A 24,660-nucleotide genomic window follows, 5' to 3' on the forward strand; every position below is an offset into this window, starting at 1 on the left:
CTGGTGGTCTCCCTGCGCCCACTTTTCTGTTTAACAAAGAACTCTGGTAAAGGTAGACTATGCTTAGAACTGCTAAACAAGAGTCTACCAACTACCCCAGCAGAAATGGATTAATCTGTGTATCCCATAAAGCTTTTTATAACTTTAGAAACCTACAAGGGCAGTTCTACACTATGCTGTAGAATGCTTAAGTGATCTGCATTGAATTTGGTTTGGAATTTTAATTTCTTTGTCAACTTGATCATGTTTTTCTTAAGTATAGAAACCTTTGCAGCAGAAAAGTTTTCACTTTTAGTATACTCTAGTTTTTCTTGAGTGTCTCCACTCCAACTCATATCACTTGTACTTTATACCCATATCCATGAGCTCACCACCAAGTGTATGAGTGGTTTTCTCATCAAAAAAGGTAAAATGCCGATTGATGACAAATCTCTAGTACTAGAGGTTCATCAGTTGCTCAAATGCGTGAAAATGTAATGCATTTGGAATTCCTTACATTAGGTCAGACTGTTAATCATGCTTTCTGTTTAGAGGTTCTAAAAAGATTGCTTAACAATGTGTGACAAAGAAATGCCTGATATGGGGCAGACGACACTGGATTTGACGCTACAACAATATACTTGCTCATATTAGTGCACCAGTTTGGGGCAAATAACAGCTTGCCTCTCTTGCCCCACACATTTGAAGCACCCAATCTTGCTCCCTGGGACTTCTTTTTGTTTCTGGGAATGAAGAGGGACAATAAAGGACAGCTATTTGACTACATAGATGAGGTGAAAAAAGAAAAAAAATCACCGAGGGAGGTGCAGTCAGCCATCCAAACAGATGAGTTTGAAAAATGTTTCCAAGAATGGAATCTCAGACTTGACAAATGTATTAAGTGTAATGGAGAGTACTTTGAAGGTGATAAGGTTGTTTTGTAAAAAAAAGCAAATACATAACTTAGGGCAGGAAATTTGGGGGGTTGGGACACCCCCTCGTATATCATAGTATTTTTCTTTTTTATCTGACTTCCTTTGCTCACCATTTATTTTCAAGTTTTATCCATGTTATCGCTTGGTTCAGATCTTTGTATCTCCTAGTGAGTTTGTAATATTTCAGTTTATGCAGATTCATCTGTTGATAGGCAATTAGATTGGTTGATTTTTTTTTTTTTTGAGGTTCCTGAAGAGGAAACTTTTCTTTGTGTTTGAAGTTTGCAGTCTTATAATTAACCCATCCAGATCTGGTAATATATTTCTGATTTCAAGTCATGGGTTGTGCTGCCTTATTACAGGTTTTTAAAATTTTTTTTAATTTAGTAAAAATTGTTTTTATTAAACAACTGCCACGGAGTCTATTAAGACTCAGAATCTTTTTTTTTAAATCATTTTATTGGGGACCCATACAACTCATAGCACAATTCATACATACATTGTGTCAAGCACGTTTGTACATATGTTGCCATCATCATTCTCAAAACTTACCACTTATCAAATGTTTTTCTTTTCTTTAGGTATAAAATATAAAGTATAAAAACATCTACATGTTGTTCATATTAGGTAGAAATTTGATATATTTTTAATCATTTTATTGGGGGCTCGTACAATTCTCACAATCCATACATACGTCCATTGTATCAAGAACATATGTACATTTGTTGCCATAATTGTTCTCAAAACATTTGCCTTCCACTTGAGCCCTTAATATCAGCAGCTCATTTTCCCCCTCGCTCCCCACTCCCTGCTCCCTGATGAACCCATCATAGTTCATGAATTATTATTATTTTGTCATGTTACCCTTGTCTGACATCTCCCCCAGCATTCTTCTCTGCTGTCCCTCCCCCAGGTAGGAGCCCATATGTAGATTCTTGTAATCAGTTCCCCATTTCTATCCCACATTCCCTCCACCCTCCAGGCATCACCACTCTCACCACTGGCCCTGAAAGAGTCATTTGCCATGGTATCCCTGTGTTGCTATCTGTACCAATGTACATCCTCTGGTCTTGCCAGATATGTAAGGTAGAATTGGGATCATGATAGTTGGGGGGAAGAAGCATTTAAGAACTAGAGGAAAGTTATATGTTTCATCATTGCCACCCTGACTGGCTCATCTCCTCCCCACAACCCTTCAGTCAGGGGTGTCCAGTTGCCTACAGATGGGCTTTGACTCTCCACTCTGCACATCCAAAGTTACAATGATTTGATTCTTTGTTCTTTGATGCTTGATACCTGATCCCTTCCACAACACGTGGTTACACAGGCTGGTGTGTTTCTTCCATGTGGACTTTATTGCTTCTGAACTAACTGGCCACTTGTTTATCCTTGAGCCTTTAAGACCCTGCATGCTATATCTTTTGAAAGCCGGGCACCATCAGCTGTCTTCACCACATTTGCTTCTGCACATGTTTGTCTTCAGTGATCATATAAGGAAGGTGGGCACCTACTGATACGATTTTTAGTTCTTTGATGTCTGATAACTGGTTCCTTCTATACCTCGTGGTCAGACAGGCTGATGTGTTTCTTCCATGAGGACTTTGATGCTTCTGAGCTAGATGGTCCCTTATTTATCTTCAAACCTTTAAGACCCTAGACGCTATAACTTTCAATAGATGACCACTGTCAGCTTTCCTCACTGCATTTGCTTATGCACACATTTTTCTTCAGCAATCATATCAGGAAGGTGTGGCATCATGGAACGCCAATTTAATAGAACAACGTGTTGCATTGAGTAAGTGCTTGAGTGGAGGCCCAGTGTCCATCTGCTGCCTTAATACTCAACCTATAAATGTATGCACATAGATCTTTTCCCCCACACTCGTATATAAATATATTTACATATGTACATTCCAGTCTTTAGAGTTCTATAAATACCTTTTGTCACCTACTGTATATACTCGAATATAAGCCTACCCGAGTATAAGCCGAGGTACCTAATTATTACCTGGGAAACCAGAAAACTGATTGACTCGAGTATAAGCCTAGGTCGGAAAATGCAGACGCTATTGGTGAGTTTCAATAATCAAAACAAATGAAAATAAAATTACTAAAAATTGAGACATCAATGGGGTAATGTATTTAAATATTTATTTTAAATAAAAATCATGAATAAAAGGACAAGTCAGTTAACATTAGTAAACCTACACAGTAAGTGGAAAATAGGTTCAACAAAAACAATAAGGTATCAACAATGATACCTGAAGAGTACTATTCCCTGAGCTCAATCAGCAGCCAAGCTAAAATGTAGAGTTAAAATCCTTCAAAACTGGATTCCTCGCCATCATGTTTCCCAATACACAGCTTCAGCTGGTGTGAGGTCAACATAGACACTGTCCTCACTGAGGTCACAATCATCACCATCACTATTGTCATTTCATACAAAGCGCAGTCTTCACTGCCATCCATAACATCACTAATACTACATTTCTGGAAGCACGTCGCACCGTGTCTTCTGGAATGTCTTCCCATGCATCTCAAACCCACTTTGCTATTAACTCTATGTCAGGCTTCATGAGATTTCCTCCTTTTGTTAGTCGGGCTTGACCAGATGACATCCATTCATGCCACATCCTTTGCACACAGTCTTTAAAAGGGTTATTCAAAGGTGCAAGTCATAGGACGCCTCTGATTGGTTAGATATAAGTAAACAAACATTCAAAGCCTTGCAATGTTAGTGGGGTTTAAATGAATAGGGGAGAAACGGCTATCTCCTGTGAGATAACGGGTGATCATCCTGTTACCTATCATCCTGTTATCTGGTAGGGGTGGGATGTTACACCTTGCTGGAGTACCACTGACTTGTGTATAAGCCAAACCCGTTTTTCAGCACATATTTTGGGCTAAAACATCGGCTTTATACCAGTATATACAGTAGTTCTTCCCTCTATTTCCTTTTACTTCCTCCCCCCCACTATCATGCTCAGCCTTCATTTGGGTTTCAGTAATATATCTCGATTACATTGACCTTTCTGAATCCCAAGGCCTCACACACCCTCCTTGCCACTGATTTTGCATCACTTCTTGCTCCCTTGTCCCTGGGTTGGTCAGCCGCACCTCCCTGCCCCCGCCTCCCCCTCGCCCGTGTCCCCCGGAACCATTGGTCCTCTTGTTTTCTCTTCCAGACTATTCACTCTATCTTATCTAGAGAGATCTGTATAGATAATAATATACACCAAAAATCACTTCATAGCAAGATAAGCGATGTGTGAGAACACACCAATGACAACAAAAAAAAGAAACTAATTACCCACAGAAGAATAAACTAGTTTTTTAAAAGTACGAAAAACCTGTAAATACATCAAGGTCTGATTTTTGACCTCTAGGCATGTCCTTCAGTCAGGTCCGATGGAGTTCCATGCTCTGGCCCCAGAGTCTGTCCTTTGTATTCTCTCGGGGGCTCCCTGCTCTGCCCCCATGGTTGCTTTGCTGCAAGCCTTTAGTGGTTTGCCTCGGTGTTGCAGGGTAAGTTCAGGCCAGTCCTGACACTGAGTCTTCAGTGTTGTCCCCCTTAGGGCACTGGGCCAACAAGGATGATGTGTCTCATAGTGGGATCAGCCATATTGTCCACTCTGTCCAATGGCTGTTCAGAGCAGGGATATCATTCTCCAGGTTTGGTGGTCAGGATGTGCTCCACTCTCTCTTCCTCCCCCTTCATTTGCTCCCATTTTCTCTGATAGACATGCCCCTCTCCCCTAGCTGCAGTCTCAGTGCTGTCCTCAAGTAAATTCTTCTGGCGGGAGGGGCAGTGGTCCTGTAGTTTGTATGGGCCGCAGACTCAGAATCTTATTTAGGATTTTGAAACTATTCCTTCACAGAGGCAGACAGCCATTGAGTGACATTGCAATTAGTAGCCCCTGCCTAACCCAGTAAGATTCTTTCAAATGTCAGCAGTGAAATTTTAGAGGCTATATAATTGTTCTTTACTGATGACTTGTGCATACTCACTTTTGCAGATTCCACAACAATAGACAACCTTAGAGCTATTTGTTTGGACCAAGCAAAACTTGGACGAAGCAGCATTAACTCCTCTCTTGACTCACTATTTTTTGGTCCTTCTGCCTCCCAAGTCCTGTATCTAACAGAGGTTGGTGTTTCATTTTCAAAATTATAAATTCAGCAGTAAACAATAATGTAAAGAACATGAATAAGATTTAATGAACTCATAAAATAGTTAATTTCTCAGCAGTGGTGATAGGAGAAATTAAAGTTGCTAATGTTTCTGGGATGGCTCTTAATATACTCTGCTCCTTATTTCCAGGTAGTTTATGCCTTGTTAATGCCTGCTGGTGCACATCTGACTGACGATTCTTCTGACTTTGAATTTCACTTTTTGAAAAGTGGTGGCTTACCCATTGTACTGAGTATGCTGACAAGAAATAACTTTCTACCAAGTACAGATATGGAAACACGAAGGAGTGCCTACTTCAATGCTCTCAAAATCGCTAAACTGCTACTAACTGCCATTGGCTATGGCCATGTTCGAGCTATAGCAGAAGCTTGTCAGCCTGCAGTAGGTAGTGCAAATCCTGTAACACCGGTAAACAAATTTTTATGTCTTTTCAATAAATATTCTGTTTCAATTTTTAATTTTGACTGAACTTCCTAGTAATTTTTTCTCCAATGAATTTTTAATAAGTAATACAACTCAAAATTTGAAATGTAGTTTATTGATAGTTTTTAATATTGTCATGGTTGTATTAAAATTTTAAACACTATTAATTCACCAGCACCCTTTTCCTCCTATAAATCATGTTTGACAAATTTTATGTGAATGTTGATTCATAAATTAAAAGTAAGTTAAGTGAACATTTCATTTTAGAGTTACATTTATTATATTATAACTGAGGGTTTTTTTTTAACAAATATTGGTTGAAGAAAATAAAGTTAAAGAACACAATGTTTTTAGAATTTTTAGTTGTTAGTAAGGAAAATGAAAACTGGCCAAATATTTTGCAGTTTAAATTATCTTTTAATTAAACATGTATGTTCCCCTGTGGTACTGTGGTTACAAGTTTGGTTCAGTTTTATGATTGGTAATCTACTTGCGTAAAAATTAGTCTAGGAAGACTGTCACCACGAGTCTGATTCAATTTGATGGCAATAGGTTTGGAGTTTGTCTGTAGGTTTTGTATGTCATTTGTATGTATGTGGTTTTGTATATCATTTGCACAAGTATGTTCATTTCATGTACTTTAATGTATTCCAATTTTTTCTCCAATATGGTTACTCAAATGTATTAATTATTCAGCCTTCGTTAGTTTCTAGTTTTCAACATGGTTTTGATCATTATTCACTTTACTCCTCTAAATAACATTTTTGCTTTCCAACACATATATTGAAGGGTGTTTTGTTATGAATTTCTCCATGCATTGCTTATAGTTCTTTTTAGTATTGATGGTGTGGAGGGTGTAGTTAGATGAAGATTTACAGACCAAATCATCAGTTTTACATTCACTAATTGATTCACATATTACATAAACATATCCATTGCAATCCCCTCAATTACTTGATTCCTTCATTAATGTTTCCATAGAAATTGACTTAATTGAGATATAATCCAGGTTCTGAATAATTGTTCTAGGATTCCCATTCTTTACAAAGTTACTTGTGAAGATTTGAACAGCCATGGAACATAGGTAAAAATAATCTTGTACTTAACCTCATCCTTCTAAATCAGTGGTTCTCAACCTGTGGGTCACAATCCATTTAGGGGACAAATGACCCTTTCACAGGGTCGCCTAAGACCATCAGAAAACACATTTCCAAGCATCATAGAAACTGAGACACTGCTTCCCCTCATACACAATGACAGTGTTTTTGGTTCTGGGTTTTTGACGCCTAATACCTGATCCTCTTGCCACATATTAATCACATAGGCTGGTGTGCTTCTTCCATGTGCTCATTACCATGTTCAGGCACCATTCAGGTTTCAGTAATTCTTCTAGTCTTCATTGCCTTTGATCAAGCTCTACCAGGCATCCTATGCCCTCCCCGCCATGAATTTTAGATCACTTGTTCCCTTGTCCCTGGGTTTGTGGACTTCCCCTCCCTCTCCACTCCCTTCCCCCTACCTCCACCCCCAGAACTCTCTGTCCCTGTTTTCTCCTCTGGATTGTTTATTCCGCGTATCTTATCTTGATAGACATGCAGTAGAAAAACAATACAGCAAAAGAAAACAACAAAAAGAAAAACATATATATAGTTACAGTTCTGTTTATTGCCCTTTAGGCATGCTTTCCGGGTCGAGTTTGATGAGGTTTATGCCCTGACCTCAAAGTCTATTTTTGGTATTCCCTGGGGACTTCATTGTTTTGTTCCCATTGCTGCTCGGTAGATCGCCTTAGTGTTTCACTCTACTTTTCAGTCACATTTTTTATTGTCTTCCAGTGTAAAGGGCCCAATTTCTGTCATAAGGGTAAGAATGTCCTACTACTACTAAAGCTTTCAGTGTCTGATTTTTAGACGTGGTCTACCTATTCCTTCATACTCTGTCTTAGCCTTTTAACATGTTTCTATCAGTGATGATAGTATTTCCAATAGTAGTGGCATACTTTTCATCATCACAGTAATATTCAAATCACCTGTCAGTTAAGTATTGAGAAATGACTAGAGATTTTAGCATTTGTGTAAGGTAAGGGATGTTGCTTGAAATATATTTTTGGTAGCAGTTAGCAACATGAGCCTGAACTAAGTAAAAGAATATCTTAAAAACTGAAGAGAAGGAATTGAGAAAGGCATAAGGTTAAAGATTTTCAAGGAAGACCCCTAAGAACAATATACTTAAGGAACATACATATATGGTGCTGGTGAAGAATGTTGGAAGTACTATGTACTGCCAAAGGACAAAAAAAGAGGCTGTTTTAAAATAAGAGCAGCGATCCACAGCCCATCTGTAGACAATAGAACATTCCCACAGAGGTGTCACAGGGAAGAGATGTGTCAATTAGGGTACAGTAAAGCACCGATGAAACACAGAATATTCCTCTGGTTCCTTGAGGCTTCCTCACACCCCACTACCATGACCCAGTAATGCCTCTCACTTCAGACTAAACTAGAGCATATACACAGGTAGAGATAAGAGATCACAATACACGCTACCCAGGAGCAGGAATCAGAATACTGATAACAAAAGGGGGAATGAGGGGTGAGATGGGAAGAGAAAATTGAGTATAATGATCGACACACAAGTATACACACCCCTCCAGGGGGAAGAACAACAGAAATCATTGGGAACGGAGACAGCACTCTGTGTGATATGAAAATAATAACTTATAATCTATCAAGGGGTTACAAGGGTGGGGGGTATGGAAAAAATAGCTGATACAAAGGGCTCATTAGAGAGTAATTGTCTAGAAAAGAATGATACAAATATGCCTAATACAATTGATATATGGATTATAATAAGAGTTGTTAAGAACCCCCAATAAAATGATCCGCAAGAAATTCACACTAAAAAAAAAATGTTAACCAAAATACTCTTAGAGGCAAGGAAAGGGATACTTCATCTCATGTACACTGGACATGTTGTCAGGTGAGACTGGTCCCTAGAAAAGAACTTCATGCTTTGTAAAGTAGGAGGGCAATAGGAAAAAGAGGCCGGCCCTCGGTGAAATGGGATTGACACAATGGCTGTAACAATGGGCACATACATAAGAACACTTGTAAGGCTGTTACAGGACTAGCCCAGTATTTCTTTAGATTGTACATGTTTACTGTGAGTTGTAACTGAATCAGTAAGCCCCTGTTGACATTTATTTGGTACCCTCGATTGTATCAGTTAAGAATAGAGTCTGAGAGAACCCAAAGCCATTAAATTTATTTTGACTCATGGTAACCATAAAGGAGAGAGTCAAATAAGACCCATTTCCAAGATTTTCAATCTTTGTGGGAGCTGTTAGCCTCATTTTTCTCCTTCAAGCAGCAAGTGGGTTGGCACAGCTGATTTGGGATTAGTGTCTCAAAGCATACGCTCCTGTGTTAACTGAGGCGTCTTCATGTGTCTCTGAACATGTAAAAGTTGTATATTTGTCACCACCTGCAAGTAATATAATCCCAACTATAGAAATAATCTGAATTTATCCAATATTAAAGGTTGCAAACAAGTATTGGCATCTAAGAAGCACATAAAAGATTGTCTAGTGTTGCAATCTGAAACGTGCTTTAGGGTATTTAGGTTTATACTGGATTTCTAGAAAATAATGATGTGAAACGCAGTTATGATGGATTTGGAACAAATACTTGTATTATCTTTCATATACTATAAATAAAACTTGTTTTACTCCAAATAAAATGATTCCTTTTTCCCCTTCAGATTAACCAAGTTACTCATAATCAAGCAGTGGTATTACAGAATGCTCTTCAAAGCATTCCTAATCCTTCAACTGAGTGCATGCTTAGAAACATTTCAATACATCTTGCTAAGCAAATAACCAATGAGGTTAGTACTAAACAGAAAACTATATGAATCCTTTCTTATTACTCTAGGTATTAGTTCATATATATGTAAACAATGTGACAGGTTTCAGCTAAATTTTTAAACATTAATCTCTACTATTATCAAGGTTAGTTACTTAAAAGGTAACTTTTTTACTACATTTTATTATTGAGCATACTTTACATTCAATAACTTAATACTTACTAGTAATACAAACAAGATAAATACTAAACCCCAAAGTTTATTCATGCCTCTAAACAGTCAATTGTTCTTTCTTTACTTGGGATTAGATGATTACGATCACTTTTTGTTACTGTGCTTTATTCATTTTCTAAAATTTTAAGTAAGGTGAATCATGTGGGTATGCATCATGTATCTAGCTAATCCCCAGGAGAACTTTTAAAACGTATTCAAAATATGGAATGAAGAAACAAAGCGCCTGAGTGGCAAATACAGAGATGCAGATCTTTATGAACACCCTAACAGGCAAGACTGTCCCCCTTGAGGTTGAGTACAGCCAACAATGTCAAAGCTCAACAGGAGGCAGAAGAGCCAGTAGACAGGCCCTTATTTGATCGTCTTGGGACACATTTCTTACTGTGGTCACAATATTGCAGACAAGGAGAGCTTTCCCTCAGACCAGCAGCATTTTATTTTTGCTGGTAAACACCTGGAGGATGGCCTTACTCTTTGGGACTACAACATCGTAAAGAGTCTCCTCTGTACTTTGTGCTGCATCTGCATGGCGGCATCATCAAGCCGTCACTGCGTCCGTCATCTGGCCCAGAAAGTACAACTGCAACAAGACAACTGTGGCAGGTGTTTTGCACACCTCACCCCCGTACTGCTGCAAGAAATGTGGCCATACTAACAACTATGTCTCAAGATGATCACCAGCTCTTCTGCCTCTTGCTGAGCCCAATAGCCCCGGGCCTTCAATAAAGTTTCACCTTCATTGACCTGTGGGGGGGGGGGGGAAATGGTGGAATAAAGAGTTTATCAAATTTATCCACAATTCTTTTTAATCCCCGTAGTATTAATCAGAATGACTTTTAAATGAAATTGGACACGTTTTCATTTCTCTTCACTAAATGCCTAGAAATAGAATGGTGTCCAAGTATAACACAAGTTTTGTAAGAGTTGCCTTTTAAATGGACATTCCTCTTTTTTTTTTTCATTCCTCTTGGACATTTAAATTTGACAACAGCAATTTAAAAGTTTAAATGGGAAAATTTTACAGAATATTGAGTTTCTGTTGATGGATAATTAATTCAAAAAGGTTCATAATGTTATGCAACTCAACAATTCATCAAAAATATACATAAAAATAATTATTGGCTTATATGATAGTTTCAACAAAATTGAAATAAATTATTTTAAAGGTATGTCTCAGAATCTTCCTATTAAATTGCATGGTGTTACTATATTAAAAAATGATTAAATGCATGTTTGGTACCTCAAGACGTTCAATTATTTTTACTTCCATAGGACCTCCCATAATACTACTTTCATAAAGAGAAACTTGATGGTTATTTTCTTTGTAGGCATCAAAATACATCCCTGATACTTGTGTAATTAGAGCTTTACAAAAAATTATCTGGACCTCAGGCTGTGGGGCACTAGAGCTCTTATTTAGCTCACATGAAGAAGTCAGTAAAATTTATGAGATGGTAAGTGTTATTACAGAACTATTCTCAAGTCATTTATAAGTAATTGTTCAAAATGAACTACTTTCTCTAAGTTGATAAACTTGCAGGGGTATGCTTTGCTGTCTGAAATTAGAATGTTCCTATGATACCTTAAACTTGAATGTCATGGAGCATGGATTTGCCATTACTTAATGTGGAAAATTTTTCTCTATCCCAGACCAAAAGAAACTACTCAGTCAAGGCAAATAACACATAAAATATAAACTAATACTAACACAGAGTGTTTACATGTGTTTTAAACATTGAGTTGCTGACCTACCAGCTCTCCAAAGGAAGAGTTAAAGTTTCCTGCTGTTTCTTTAAAAATTTACCGACTTTAATCCAGGGAGCAGTTTTACTCGGTCTGAGGGGATTTCAGTAATAGCTTTTCCCTGGTAGTTTTTCCTCATTTTTTGTTGGTACTTAAACCTATTATGAACAGAGCTCAAAGTTAATAAGGTATAACAGATGCTGAATATAGACAAAGGTTGGCAAATCCAGGATCACTGCTCCACTACAAAACAAAAATCTAATTAAGCTTTCTGCGTGTTTTCACAATGAAAATCCTTTTTATTTATTTTTTCCTATTTGCAAATACATAGGCTACTCTATGCTTTGTAGTAAAATAAAATTGGTTGGAGTATGCTTTTAAAAGTGAGCTGTCTATGAAAATTATTTTTTAAATAAGATTTGGGAGTCTGGCATGCAGTCTCTTTTTAATTGTAGCTTTTTAATTTTGTTTTCTTTGCTGTTCCTTGAATATAGTTTACTCCCCCGTAGTAATGCCCGAACTCCTTTGTGATAATTACTTGCTTAAATTTTTCATCTTTGTATCTTTTAGTAGCAGTCTATTATAGAATTATGTCACTTGGGAGTTTAGTTTTCTTAGACCATAAACAACATTTAGACTTGGTTTTTATTTTATTTTTGTCTAAGTTACCAATCATTGGTACAAAGGCATATTTTATAGGGAGCATTCATTAATTTGTAATTTATTAGTGTCATACAAGATTATCTAATAAAACCTTGTTGAGGTTTTACAAATGTTAAATTGAAGTGCCTATCCAATTTCAGACATTGAAATGATTCATTTCTTGATAAATGGGCAAAATTACTAGATGTGGTGAATCTTAGGATTCAGTGGTCTTTCATAGTCTCCTGAATATTTATGTAAGGGTCTTTTTATTTTTAAGTTAGGTGGTGTCCTTGGCAAATTGCTTAACCTTCTCAAAATGAATTGCCAAAGTGATTCTTGAGATCGGATTGATACTACAATACCAAGCTCAGTAAAAGAGATGGTACTTGGCTATCATTTACAATGTTATTCTCATTTACCTTGTCATATTCAGAAGAACTACATAGTGTGTTGGTAAGTTTCAAATGTTCGTGATTTATTTTCTATAATGTTCTTTTGATTATAATTTTACAGACTACCAATTCATACAATGGGCCGGATATAGAAGATGAACAGGTTTGCTGTGAAGGTTTGGAGGTGATGGCATTATGTTTTGCTTTAATTCCAACAGCCTTGGATGCACTTAGTAAAGAAAAGACCTGGGAGACATTCATCATTGACTTAATTTTACACTGTCCTAGCAAGTATGTGATTTCCATTTTTAATGTAAGACTGACATTACTTTAAGTAGCAATAACATCTCAATAGTCAGAAGGTTTCCTAAATATCAAGGAAGGCTTTAATTTTCACAAAATACCTTACCAATTAAGAAAAACTGTTTGCTTTAATTGAACCCATATTTGTTTTGATTATATGGAAAATATCAGTATATTAGTGTATAATCACATTGTGGTAACTATGTACAAGATACTTGCATTTTAACTGTTTAAAAGTGTACAATTCGGAAGCTAATTTTAAAAAATGGTGCCAGGTACCACAACAGTTAAGAACTTTGCTGTTTTCTGAGGTTTTGTTTTGTTTTGTTTTGTTTTTTTAATGGAGTATGCTGGATGTCTCTATAATTTTGTTCAAATGACTGCAGAACCTGGAAAAGCTGTTGCTGCTATTGATGCATAACACTGCGATGGGTCTTTTTATATAAATATATATATACATATATATATAATTTGAAGTTTTGGAAACTTTAGCTGTGCTGTCAACTTTGGAAAAGTTGTACCATGTTGAGTTGGCATTGAACAGAAATTAACAGCCATATTGGTCTAGAAACGTTAAACTCCATTTTTTTTCCATTTGTACAGGGGAAACACACTGTATTAAATATGTAAGGTCTTATCTACATGGGTTTGATTACAGAAACTAATAAAGTATTCTCTAAATAATGAAAAAAGTGTACAATTCAATGACATTAATTACGTCAACTATGTTGTACAACTATCAATCATTATCCATTTCCATATAGTTTTTGTCACTGTAAACATAAACTCAGTCTGTATTAAGAATCCTGAGCATTCTTCCCCTCAGCCCTTGGTACATAATACCTTTGTATGTTTGCCTATTCTAAATATTACATATAGTTGCATATATACAGCACAGTCCTTGTCCTTCACTATCTGTGCAATTAATTGTTTTTATTTTTCAGCCCGTAATTTCAGCCACTGTGCCAGTACATTTTGTTTAGTGATTTGTTGTAATTCCGTCTGCATAGTATTTCTAGTTTTATGTGTGTATCATATGTCCAAACTATCTTTCATTCCTCTGTTTCTGAAAACTTGGGTTACTTTCAACTTTTTGCTATTACAAAAAAAACTGCACTGAACAATGTTTTCAATATCTATTTGAGTCTGTCAATTCTTTGTGATATAAATATACTACTAATATTGCTGCATCACAGAGTAAATTGTTCTGTGCAGTGAATACCTGTTTCTATTCTCACTTTAATCCTGAGACTTCTAATTTCTGCACATGTTTATCAACACCAATTTTTTTAATAGTTATGCTTATGTACTCAAGAGGTTTTTTTACTGATCTTGATTTGCATTTTCCCAATATTCTAATCAGGGATACTATGTTCAGTGGCACTTCATAAAAAGCAAATTTAATCCATAAATTTTCAGAATAGCTAATGTGTATGTATCTCTTCTGTATTACTGTGCTTTAGAAAATTTTTTTACATCTTTAATGTTTTGCTTATTTATTACATGATCTCACAAGTCCAGAATATTGATTATGCTTTCACTTACCGATTTTTATGCTTTGATATTAATGTTAGAAATAGTTTGTTATTAAAAAATAATAAATAGTGTGTTATATTGATTCAAATCTCAGATTAACATTGACTTCTGATAAAAATAACATGATATGGAGAAAATTTAGTAAAATAATATTGGAATAATTTTGTGGTTATTTATGAAAGTAATATATCTCATTACAAAATGTTTTTATTTCAGAACTATTCGTCAATTGGCACAGGAACAGTTTTTTTTAATGTGTACCAGATGTTGTATGGGACACAAACCACTACTTTTTTTCATTACTTTGCTCTTTACCATTTTAAGGGTAAGAAATTTTAGCTTGGATTTATCAACTTGATTTAATCGTAAAATAAGCATTCATCTATTTAAATAAATGTCTATAATTTTCTGTTTATAGACTATCACTCTTTATAAGTAACTTAAGAAAATGTGCACTACATTAAAGGGCTTACTGTTTTATACCATTATTATAAAATATTGCCACTTTTACTGTTTGTCCAGATGCCATTGTTTTTAATTTTATGGATTCTGAACTTGAGCTTGTGAACTTAAATTGTTTTAATTAAATGTTTCAGAGTAAAACAAGACAAAGGGCTAAACATTCAGGTGACTGCTTCACCCTTTTACGGCACCTTCTAAATTATGCTTATAAAAGCAGTATTTTTATACCTAATGCTGAAATTCTTCTCAACAATGAAATTGATTGGCTTAAAAGAATTAGGGTGAGTTGTAATTAATATTTTATCTTGTCATTGTTAACATATTGCATGTTTGTTTTACAAGGGTTTTTAGAAAGTAATTAAAAGAAAAATATAATCTTTCCATTGGTTTATTATTTTATAGAGAGTATAACTAGTTTCTTTTAAATACCTTACTTGGGGACATGGAATACTGAAGTTAATTTTTCCCATTTTGATGTTTTTAATTCCTTTACAGATTATCACCCCCCTTTTTTTTTCTTTACGCAAAAGGGAAAAAATGTATTGGAGCCCATATGGGAAACCTTAGAGGGACCCAGCATACATGCCCAGCATAGAGTGACTCCATTTCCCAGAGGGACTCCCCTTGATCCCAGTCCCCAAACCCCAGGATTGGCTGGGGATGGGGACAAGATTATCACCTTTTTAAACAAAAATTCTTATGAAAGTTCTTATCAAATACAATCTGATAGATGTGAATTTACATATTAGCCATCTAATATTTTTTGCTTATGCTGAATTCTTTTTCACTTTTGTTTCTGTAAAGTGTGGCATTTGAGCTTTAGTTACCATTTCCTAAATGGTTTAAAGACTACTTCAAAGCAGATTCTCTCATTCTTAGCACAGTGCACATTAATGTTTTTCATACATTGTAAAATATATTGAAACAATCAACCTTTTTCCTCTACATGCAGTTAGTTAGTACAACTCCCAATCCTTGCTTTGACAACTAGATTATCCAAACATTTCTATCTCCTGGAACAAAATTACTCTTCTGCTTACTGTTCTTGAGAATGCTGGGGAGGTAAATAAAAAACTATCTGAATAGAAAGTTCAGGAATTAGGGACTAGAAACACAGGGGATCCGGGATAGATAATCCCTTCAGGGCCAGTGCTGAGAGTGGCAATACTGGGAGGGAGTGGGAGGGTAGGATGGTAAGGGGGAACTGGTTACAAGGATCTACATATAACCTCCTCCTGGGGCGACAGAAGATGGACGGACAGTGTAAGATAGGACAAAATAATAATTTGTAAATTATCAAAGGTTCATGTGGGAGGGGGGGAACGAGGAGGGAAGGAAAAAATATGAGAAGCTGATACTAAGGGCTCAAGCAGAAAGAAAATGTTTTGAGAATGATGATGGCAACAGATGTGCAAATATGCTTGACACCATGTATGTATGTGTGGATTGTGATAAAAGTTGTACAAGCCTCCAATAAAATGATTTTTTTAAAGAACAGGAATTAAATCTGAAATACCAGTTCATCTACTGTTTTAAATTTTCCCTCAGCTCTCTTCTCTGAGGTATGTGATGTGCTGTTTTTCTTTTGATAGGATGATGTTAAGAAAACAGGTGAAACTGATATTGAAGACCCCATTTTGGAAGGCCATCTTGGGGTAATGAAAGAATTACTGCCCTTTCAAAGTTCTGAGAATAAGTATCATATTGGTTGTGAAAAAAGTGGTGCTAATCTCATTAAAGTAAGTTTTTTTAAAAATTTTATTTTCCGTTAACAAATACATCTGGTTAACCTGGTCATATATAATATCACAACTTTAAGATCCTCTTTACCATTTTTCTTTTTTTGGTTAAGAAAAAGAAAGGAATAAAGGTATGAAAGGTACTGAGGCCTGGGAGCAGCATGATGAGCCCAATAGGGAATAGGTCTGGTACTAGGCACTCCTACACTTCTCTATAGCCTGAGCACCTTCCAAATGAGGGAAGGCAGGAACCTCGGGGCAGGGAGGGATTTACTATTTTTCATACTTAGGTTAAACAGATTATTTTAACACACAAGTTTTATTTTTTTAGGTAATTCTTCAAAAATCAACATTTAGTTAAATTTTTTAACTATAGTGAGATCTTAAGTCCTGACATTATTCTAAAATGATTTACCTCTGAAAGTAATTTCTTTCTTAAATGTATTTCATTGTTCTAATATGTAATAATTTTCTTTCCTTTAAATTGTCAGGAGTTAATTGATGATTTCATCTTTCCTGCATCCAAAGTTTACCTCCAGTATATGAAAAATGGAGAACAGCCTGCTGAGCAAGCTCTTCCAGTCTGTAGTTCATCAGCTACTATTAATGCTGCTTTTGAACTTCTTGTATCTTTAGCTGTTGGTTGTGTAAGAAATCTCAGACAAATAGTAGACTCTTTGACTGAAATGTATTACATAGACACAGCAATAACTAGTAAGTATTTTAAATATAAAGGCACTTTTTTTTGGTAGATTTGCTTGCAATGTTTAAAATTCTGTTTCGTTCATTACCAGATATGTGGGGTGGGATTTTTTTGTTGTTGTTTTACTTTGGGGACAAGTTTAACAGTTTTAGAGAATAAATAACTGCCATATATACTCGTGTATAAGCCGATTTTTTTCAGCACAAAAATTGTGTTGAAAAACTGGGGCTCGGCTTATACACAGGTCGATGGTACCCCAGCAAGGTGTACGATCTTACGGGTGTTTGCCGTTCCTTCGCTGTTCATTCAAGGCCCTGCTGACACTGCAGGGGGGACAGCTCCAATATACATGGACGGCTCCAATTCACAGAAGCACCCGTACTGATTCACTTACGCCAGCAGCTGAACTGGTAAGGATGTGTATGGCTGCGCTCCATCTCTCCCCTCTGGACTTTGTGTTAATTCACATCCTCCATTTCCCACCCTAGCCTTATACTTGAGTCAATCAGTCTTTCTGGTTTCCTAGGTAATAATTAGGTACCTCGGCTTATACTCGGTCCGGCTTATATGCGAGAATATACTGTAGGTTTAATTTTTTTAAATTCTTCAACCATTTGTTTTAAATGCCTACCTAAAGTCCAGGTTCGGAGTAATCAAATTTGATATCACAAAATTCCAGAGTTTAACTCAAATTACAGTTTTGAAAACCTTTATATTTTTTAATTAAAAGTTATTTACTATTGTAGTAACATGTGCTAAGAAATGCTTTTAAGGTGACAGTGGGAAAATATTTTAGTTCGTTTCTTATGTACTGTGAATGCCACATCTATCTGAGATGTCTTTAGATCCTTTATATTATAATTATTGAGAAAGAAAACCAGTGTATCTCTTTGGTATTTGGATAATTACTCTTTAAAAACTCATAACTCACTGGTATCAAATTGATTGTGGTATCAAATAATGCCTAATACACAGACCAGAAAGGTCCCTTTGGGTTTCTTAGACCATAACTCCTTCCATGTGGCTGATACTTTTTATCTGCTGACCTTCTGTTCACACTCCATTGCATAACTCACTAGCTATTATGCCATCAGGGCTCATAGAATGATTACAGTATCCCTATAAATTTTAATCCTTTTAATTGCTGTCCTTCTTACTTCTAGCACATAACAACCTAGGGGTCAGCTGAATCAAGAGATGGAATTCTGATCCATCCTTAATATGGTTTATGTATTTGAGTGTGTTGTTAGAATCACTGTGTCAGTCTATCTCCTTAATAGTCTTTTTCTTTATCAATGACTTTCTACTTTACAAAGTATAATATCATTCTCCTGGAACTAGTTCATCTTAATGATATACCAGAGGGAGCCTCCACACACACCCCAAAAAAGACATGGAATTTTTTCCCCAAAGCTATGTATTTTAATTTTTTTTTTTTACAAAACAACATCATCACCTTCAAAGAGCTCTCCCATCACACTAATATATTTGTCAAATTTGCGATTCCATTCTTATAAACATTTTTAAAACTCATCTGTGTGGATGGCTGGTAGCACTTCCCTCATTTTTTTCTTTACCTCTTCTCTGTCATCAAATCGCTGTCCTTTTATGTCCCTTTTTATTCACAGTTGCATAGTGTGAGGTCAAGTGAGACAGGTGGGTAGAGCAAGGAAGGGTATGCTGGGTTTTGTTTGTTTGTTTGTTTTTGCCAAAATCTGATGCTCTGAGATCACTGCATAAGCAGGTGCATTGTCATGGTGGCAAAACAAGTCCCACATCTGCCACGAATCACTCCTTTTTGTTGCATACTGTTGAGCAATCTTTTCAGAAATTCTAAATAGAAAGCTTGCTCAATGGTCTGACTTGGTTGATCACACTCCAAATGTCCTACATGTTCGTCAGTCAACATTTTGAAATGTTAAAACCACGTGTACACTTGAGTTTTTCCCGTTGCGTTGTCCGTGTAAGTTGTGTTCAACAGCACAACAGCTTTTGTGACAATTTTCCTGAGCAGAAAACAAAATTTCACAGACACATGCTGTTCTCTTAAATTGTTCACCACAAAAATGAGGTTCTAGCAAAACAGCTTTTATGAGTGGGAAGAAGGGTTTGGTGAACAGACAGTGTCATGAACAGGGGAACAACTAGGGAAGCGGAACCAGCATCTAGAAGAGGGTACAGATTCCTCTCCACCAAGTTAGTGGAGAGGAAGCACTAAGAGGAAGAAGAAGGGGGGAAGTGATGGCAAGGTAGGAGGAGGCAAAAGGAAGCAGGCAAGCTCTAGGAAGCAAAGGCATAGATAGGGATTATTAACAGAGGTGTGCACTTCTGCAAATAAATTAATCTGTAACTGGTGGTATTGACTTATGTACATAAATTGATAAGGCAATACACGGAAGCTGCAAGCCGCCCTTGGACCTCAGCTCATACCTTCCCTGAATATAAGAACACTTTGTGCTAGCAAATTGGTTATGATGCTTAACACCCACCCACTACACAAGTCGCTGAAGACAAAATGGGTGCATTAACAAATGTGGTGAAGACAGACAGGATGGTGCTCAGCTATTAAATGATATAGTGTATGGGTTCTTAAAGGCTTGAAGTTAAACAAGTTGCCATCCAACAGTGAAGCAACAAGTCCACATGGAAGAAGCACATCAGCCAATGCAATCATGAGGTGTCATCAAGAGTGGGCAATGGGCACCAGAAGACTCACAGCAAACAGTAAACAAACAAAAATGCATTGGTTAGAATGGAGAGTTGGAGTGGAGACCCAAAGCCCATCTATGGGCAATGAAAAATCCCACCCCCCGAGAGGGATCTCAGGGAGGGGGTGAGTCAATCATGGTGCAGTAGAGTACTAATGGGTCACACAATATACATCTGTTACTCTGTTCCCTGGGGTCTTGCTCACCCCTTACTGTCACGAATCAGTGCCGCCTTCCAGTCTAGACTAGACAGGAGCATGTATATAGGTATAGGCAAGAGATAAAACTCACAAGACATGGAACCCAAGAATGGGAATAGAGATACCAAAGGGTAGGGGGAAGGTAGGGAGAGGTTGGAGGGGTGGGGTGTGACACCCATTGCAATGAATAGCATATAACCACACACCACCAGCCAGGGGCAAGAACAGGAGCCAGAGGGGAAGGGAGGCAGCGTGAGATTTAAAAATAATGATCTATCAAGGGGCCATGAGAGTAGGGGAAGGGGGGAGCTGATACCAAGGGCTCAATGAAAAGTGAGTGTCTAGAAAAGGATGATGGACTATATGTACAAATATGTTGGATACAATTGATGTATAGTTTGTAACGAGTTGCAAAATGATTTAAAAACCAAAACTGCCTTTATGAAAAAATTCTCTGTGAGAAGAGAAAACCTTCCCAGGTGATGCTACTGGGTGCACTAAGAGTAAGTTGCTTGATGCTTGCCTAATGGGAAAAGCTTCTCTTCACCCAGAGCAATTCTGTTTTTTGGGGGGTACCTCTTCATATTTTTACTATGTAAGAATGTCTTAAAAATCCACACAACAAATCAGCAACAGGTAGTAGAACCAAGAATACAAAACAAACAAGTTAATTATTTTTTCACACCCATTTATGCATTGTGCCTGTTGCTGATTCACCTCTCATTTCTCGGATAATATAGGCGGTTGCTGTGTACATGTATAGATGAATGTGTATATATGTAATTTTTTATAGTTTGTCAAATGAATATGAGGACATTTATAAAATGTAAACATGGCTTCTTAGAGTGGAGCAGTTTATAACTAAATAAAGTTAATTCTTTGGTCTTCGTTGTTAGAGCATCATGTTAATTTGGATAACAAAAATGTACCCTGGTTTATATGGCTTTCCAGAATATAATCTTTATAGCAGTAAGTCTTCCTGGGGAACTAATGGGTAGATTTGAACCACCAATTTTTCCATTTGGAGCTGAGCACTTAACTATTGTATCATTGGTCTCTTGAAATATTAGCACATGTAACTGGAAGTCTGCCATCCTTCTTAAATGAAAATTTTGCATAGACTGTCATAAACAGCATATCAGTTAAAATATGTGTGTTTAAATGAAAATGTCAAGCAGTGCTTCAAAGTGGCTGTAGTTCTAAGATTTTATTTTTTTCTACTACTAATTTGTCAACCTTGAGGAACTGCACTGGAGAGAATAATTATTCTTGTTAAAATTTCTTTTTCTTTTATCTTGTGAAGCAGTTACTGAATGGGAATATCTTCCACCTGTTGGACCTCGCCCACCAAAAGGATTTGTGGGATTAAAAAATGCTGGTGCCACTTGTTACATGAATTCTGTAATCCAGCAACTATATATGATCCCTTCTATCAGGAACAGTATTCTTTCAATTGAGCACTCAGGTGATACAGATGATGATAGAGTAGCAGATGAGAAAGAGGACAATGAGGTACATTTTAATTATTGTTTTCTGAATTAGGAAATTTTAAGTATAATGTTAATGTATTCTCTTGAACTGTTGTCTTAGAATTTTTAAAACTATAAAGGATGATGGGACTTCTAGTACCACCTCAACATATTACAGTGCTTATTTATCTAGATTTCAGATGCAGTGGATTATATATACTTGTTTTGTTGTTTGTCTCTAAAAGAGCAGTTATGTTTGTGTCACAATATAGTTAGGATTTTTTATTTTAAAACTTTAATATTAATAGTAAAAGTAGATTTCTTTATAAATGTACTTATAATCAGTTTTTTCTCTTATTCTTAGGTTACTTTAACTTTTCTTTAGATTATGATGTACTAGAAAAAGATCTTTTTCCTTTTTTTTACTAATGCTATATTGTAAACAAATAACATAATTAAACAGCTACCAAAACTATCCAGTACAAAATAAACCCAAACCCATTGCCATTAGGTCAGTTCTTTTCACAGAAACCATAGAGGACAAGAAGAACTATTTTTTGCACATTAGAAACTGTAAATCTTTAAAATAGTCTCATTTTTCTTCCCAGGAGTAGTTGATAGATTTTAACTGCTGACTTTTAGTTAGCAGCCTAATTTATAAGCCCTCTACACCTAAAGATGCAGAATACACCAGTACAAAAGTTTTGCTAGCATCTCAGAGATATGTAGTAATGAGTGCCTTTTAAATACTTTTCTGGAAAGACCTAAATTATGATCATATTTACACCTAACTGGTATTTTTAATTTACTTCTAACCTATAATCTGTACATATGACTAGAGCTAAATAGAGGACTAAAGATTCTTTCATTGTTTTTGATAAGTGCCAACAAATCAAGTGTCAATACATAGTGACTATTTGTACAACAAAACACTTTCTAGTTCTGCACCATCCTCACAGTTGTTATATTTAAATCATTGTCAAAGCCATTATGTCAGTCCATCTTGTCAAGGGGCATTTTATTGTTCACTGACTCTTCTTTATCAAGCATGATAGAGATTTGTCTCTAATGATAACATGTACAAGGAACATGTTAAAAATTATCCTCATTTCTATGCACCTTCAGTTCTAAGTTACTTTCTGACTACCTTTTTCAAGGCATTTTATTTACCAAAACCATAATTCACATGCATAGATTCTTCTCTTCCTTACCTATTACTGAATTTCACATGTACCTGAGGTCATTTGAAAACGCCTATATAGCTTGAGTCAGTAGCATCCTTGCTCTTTAAGCTTGAAAGAGATCTTTTGACACAAAATTTCCCAGTGTGATACATTGTTTGATTTCTTGACTATTGACTCCATGAGCATTGATAGTGGATCCAAATAAAATGAAATCCTTGCCAACTTTAATTACTGCTCTCTTTGACATTATGCTGTTTGTTTGTTGTTTGTTTATTTAATTGTTAGAATTGTTTTCTTTACATTGTGTTGTAATCCATAATGGAAGGCTATGGACTTACTGTAAATATCATGATAAAGAAGACAGTGATACTGGAGTAAACTTTGGATTGTGTAGGAAAAAAATACAAATCAGTCATTCTTTAATTTTACTATGTCTCACTGGTGATTTGTTTCCTTGTTTTGTTTTGTTTTGTCTGTAGACTAATATTGATATCCGAGATAATATTTTTGGATGCCCTCATAAATTTGAAGACAAAGTAACATTAAATAAAATAGAAGATAAGAAAGAGTATAATGTTGGTATTTTAAGACACCTTCAGGTGATCTTTGGTCATTTAACTGCTTCCCAGTTACAGTACTATGTACCCAGAGGATTTTGGAAACATTTCAGGTAAATTATAGATGATTACAATCAAAGTTTTATGCCAGTGTCACCACACTAACTTGAAACTGCTAAAATACATTTTGAAACATGTTGAAATAATGAAAAAAGGGAAAGTAGGAAGGGAGGGGAAAAAGAGGAGCTTATACAAGAGTTCAAGTTTTGGACATGGTTGTGACAACATATGTACAAATATTCTTGATAAAATTGATGTATGGAATGTTGTAAGAGCTGTTAGAGCCCCCAATAAATGAACCCCTTAGGACCAGCGGTGAGAGTGGCGACACCAGGGTGGAAGGGGCTATAGAAAGGGAGAACCGATCTCAGGGATCTACGTGTAACCTCCTCTCTGGGGGATGGGCAATGGGAAGGTGTATGAGGGGAGATGCTGGGCAGTGTACGATAAGATAAAATAATAATTTATAAACTATTAAGGGTTCATGGAGGAGGGGGGAGCGGAAAATGACGGGGAGGGGAAAGAAGAAAAATGAGCTAATTCCAGGAACCCAAGTGGAAGGCGACTTTGAGAATTATGAGGGCAACGGATGTATAAGAGTGCTTTACTCAATTGATGTATGCATGGATTGTGATGAGTTGTATGAGCCCCAATAAAATGATTTATTTTAAAAAAAGAAATGAAAGGAAAAACTATAGTATAAAATATTATTTTATTTATTTTAATTTTCCATCTCATTATTATAATTATTTATTGTAGTAAGTCTGTTATTAAGTCTCTAGTTTAAGAAAAATATAATTGGATTTTTATTTTAGAAAATTTCTCAATTATACAAAATTGAATTACTAAATCTAACAGTTGTCAGCTATAAAGTAAACTTTTAATATACTTTATATTATATGTTCCTGGGGTTTTATTATTTTTCTTTTTTTTGTTTTATTATTTTTCAAATAAACCTACAAATAATGTAGTTAAAGTATTTTTAAAATTTACTGAAAAACATGTTTATACAGTGTAACTTTTGGAAAGTCTAGATTAACTTAACATGTACATTTAATCATATGCTTTTTATTTTTTCTCCTTTTCATTACTTACTAAACAAATTTTTGTTATCCTAAAAACCATTTTCCAGTTTTGAGTTTAACTAACTGTATTCTTGTGGTGGTTTTAGAGTTTTCTATTTTTCTCTGCCCTTTGTAATATTAGTCATTTTTTGTTGTTGTAATATTAGTCTTAAGGAATAAGCCATCATAGCTGGTTACTGTGGACATCAAATACTTTACTACACTATTTTTGACACCTGCCATTTCCCACAATACTTTTTCTTTATGA

At 35.9% G+C, this 24,660-nt stretch overlaps 1 protein-coding gene across 2 annotated transcripts in view; it reads left to right on the forward strand.

Moving 5' to 3' along the window:
• Positions 1-24,660, forward strand: part of LOC142435576 (ubiquitin carboxyl-terminal hydrolase 9X-like) — a 188,143-nt gene that overhangs the window by 115,290 nt on the left and 48,193 nt on the right. Inside the window, exons 22-32 of one of the 2 annotated variants that reach the window (XM_075539809.1) lie at positions 4,931-5,061; positions 5,236-5,514; positions 9,289-9,414; positions 10,956-11,081; positions 12,529-12,698; positions 14,463-14,571; positions 14,843-14,989; positions 16,301-16,447; positions 16,939-17,161; positions 21,362-21,570; positions 23,191-23,381. In XM_075539809.1, coding sequence (XP_075395924.1) covers positions 4,931-5,061; positions 5,236-5,514; positions 9,289-9,414; positions 10,956-11,081; positions 12,529-12,698; positions 14,463-14,571; positions 14,843-14,989; positions 16,301-16,447; positions 16,939-17,161; positions 21,362-21,570; positions 23,191-23,381 — 1,858 coding nt within the window. The remainder of the gene's footprint in view (positions 1-4,930; positions 5,062-5,235; positions 5,515-9,288; positions 9,415-10,955; positions 11,082-12,528; positions 12,699-14,462; positions 14,572-14,842; positions 14,990-16,300; positions 16,448-16,938; positions 17,162-21,361; positions 21,571-23,190; positions 23,382-24,660) is intronic. The other variant, XM_075539810.1, reaches the window with a different exon arrangement.

The sequence above is a fragment of the Tenrec ecaudatus genome, chromosome Y (genome assembly GCF_050624435.1).
Source record: "Tenrec ecaudatus isolate mTenEca1 chromosome Y, mTenEca1.hap1, whole genome shotgun sequence".
Classification (NCBI taxonomy): Eukaryota; Metazoa; Chordata; class Mammalia; order Afrosoricida; family Tenrecidae; genus Tenrec; species Tenrec ecaudatus.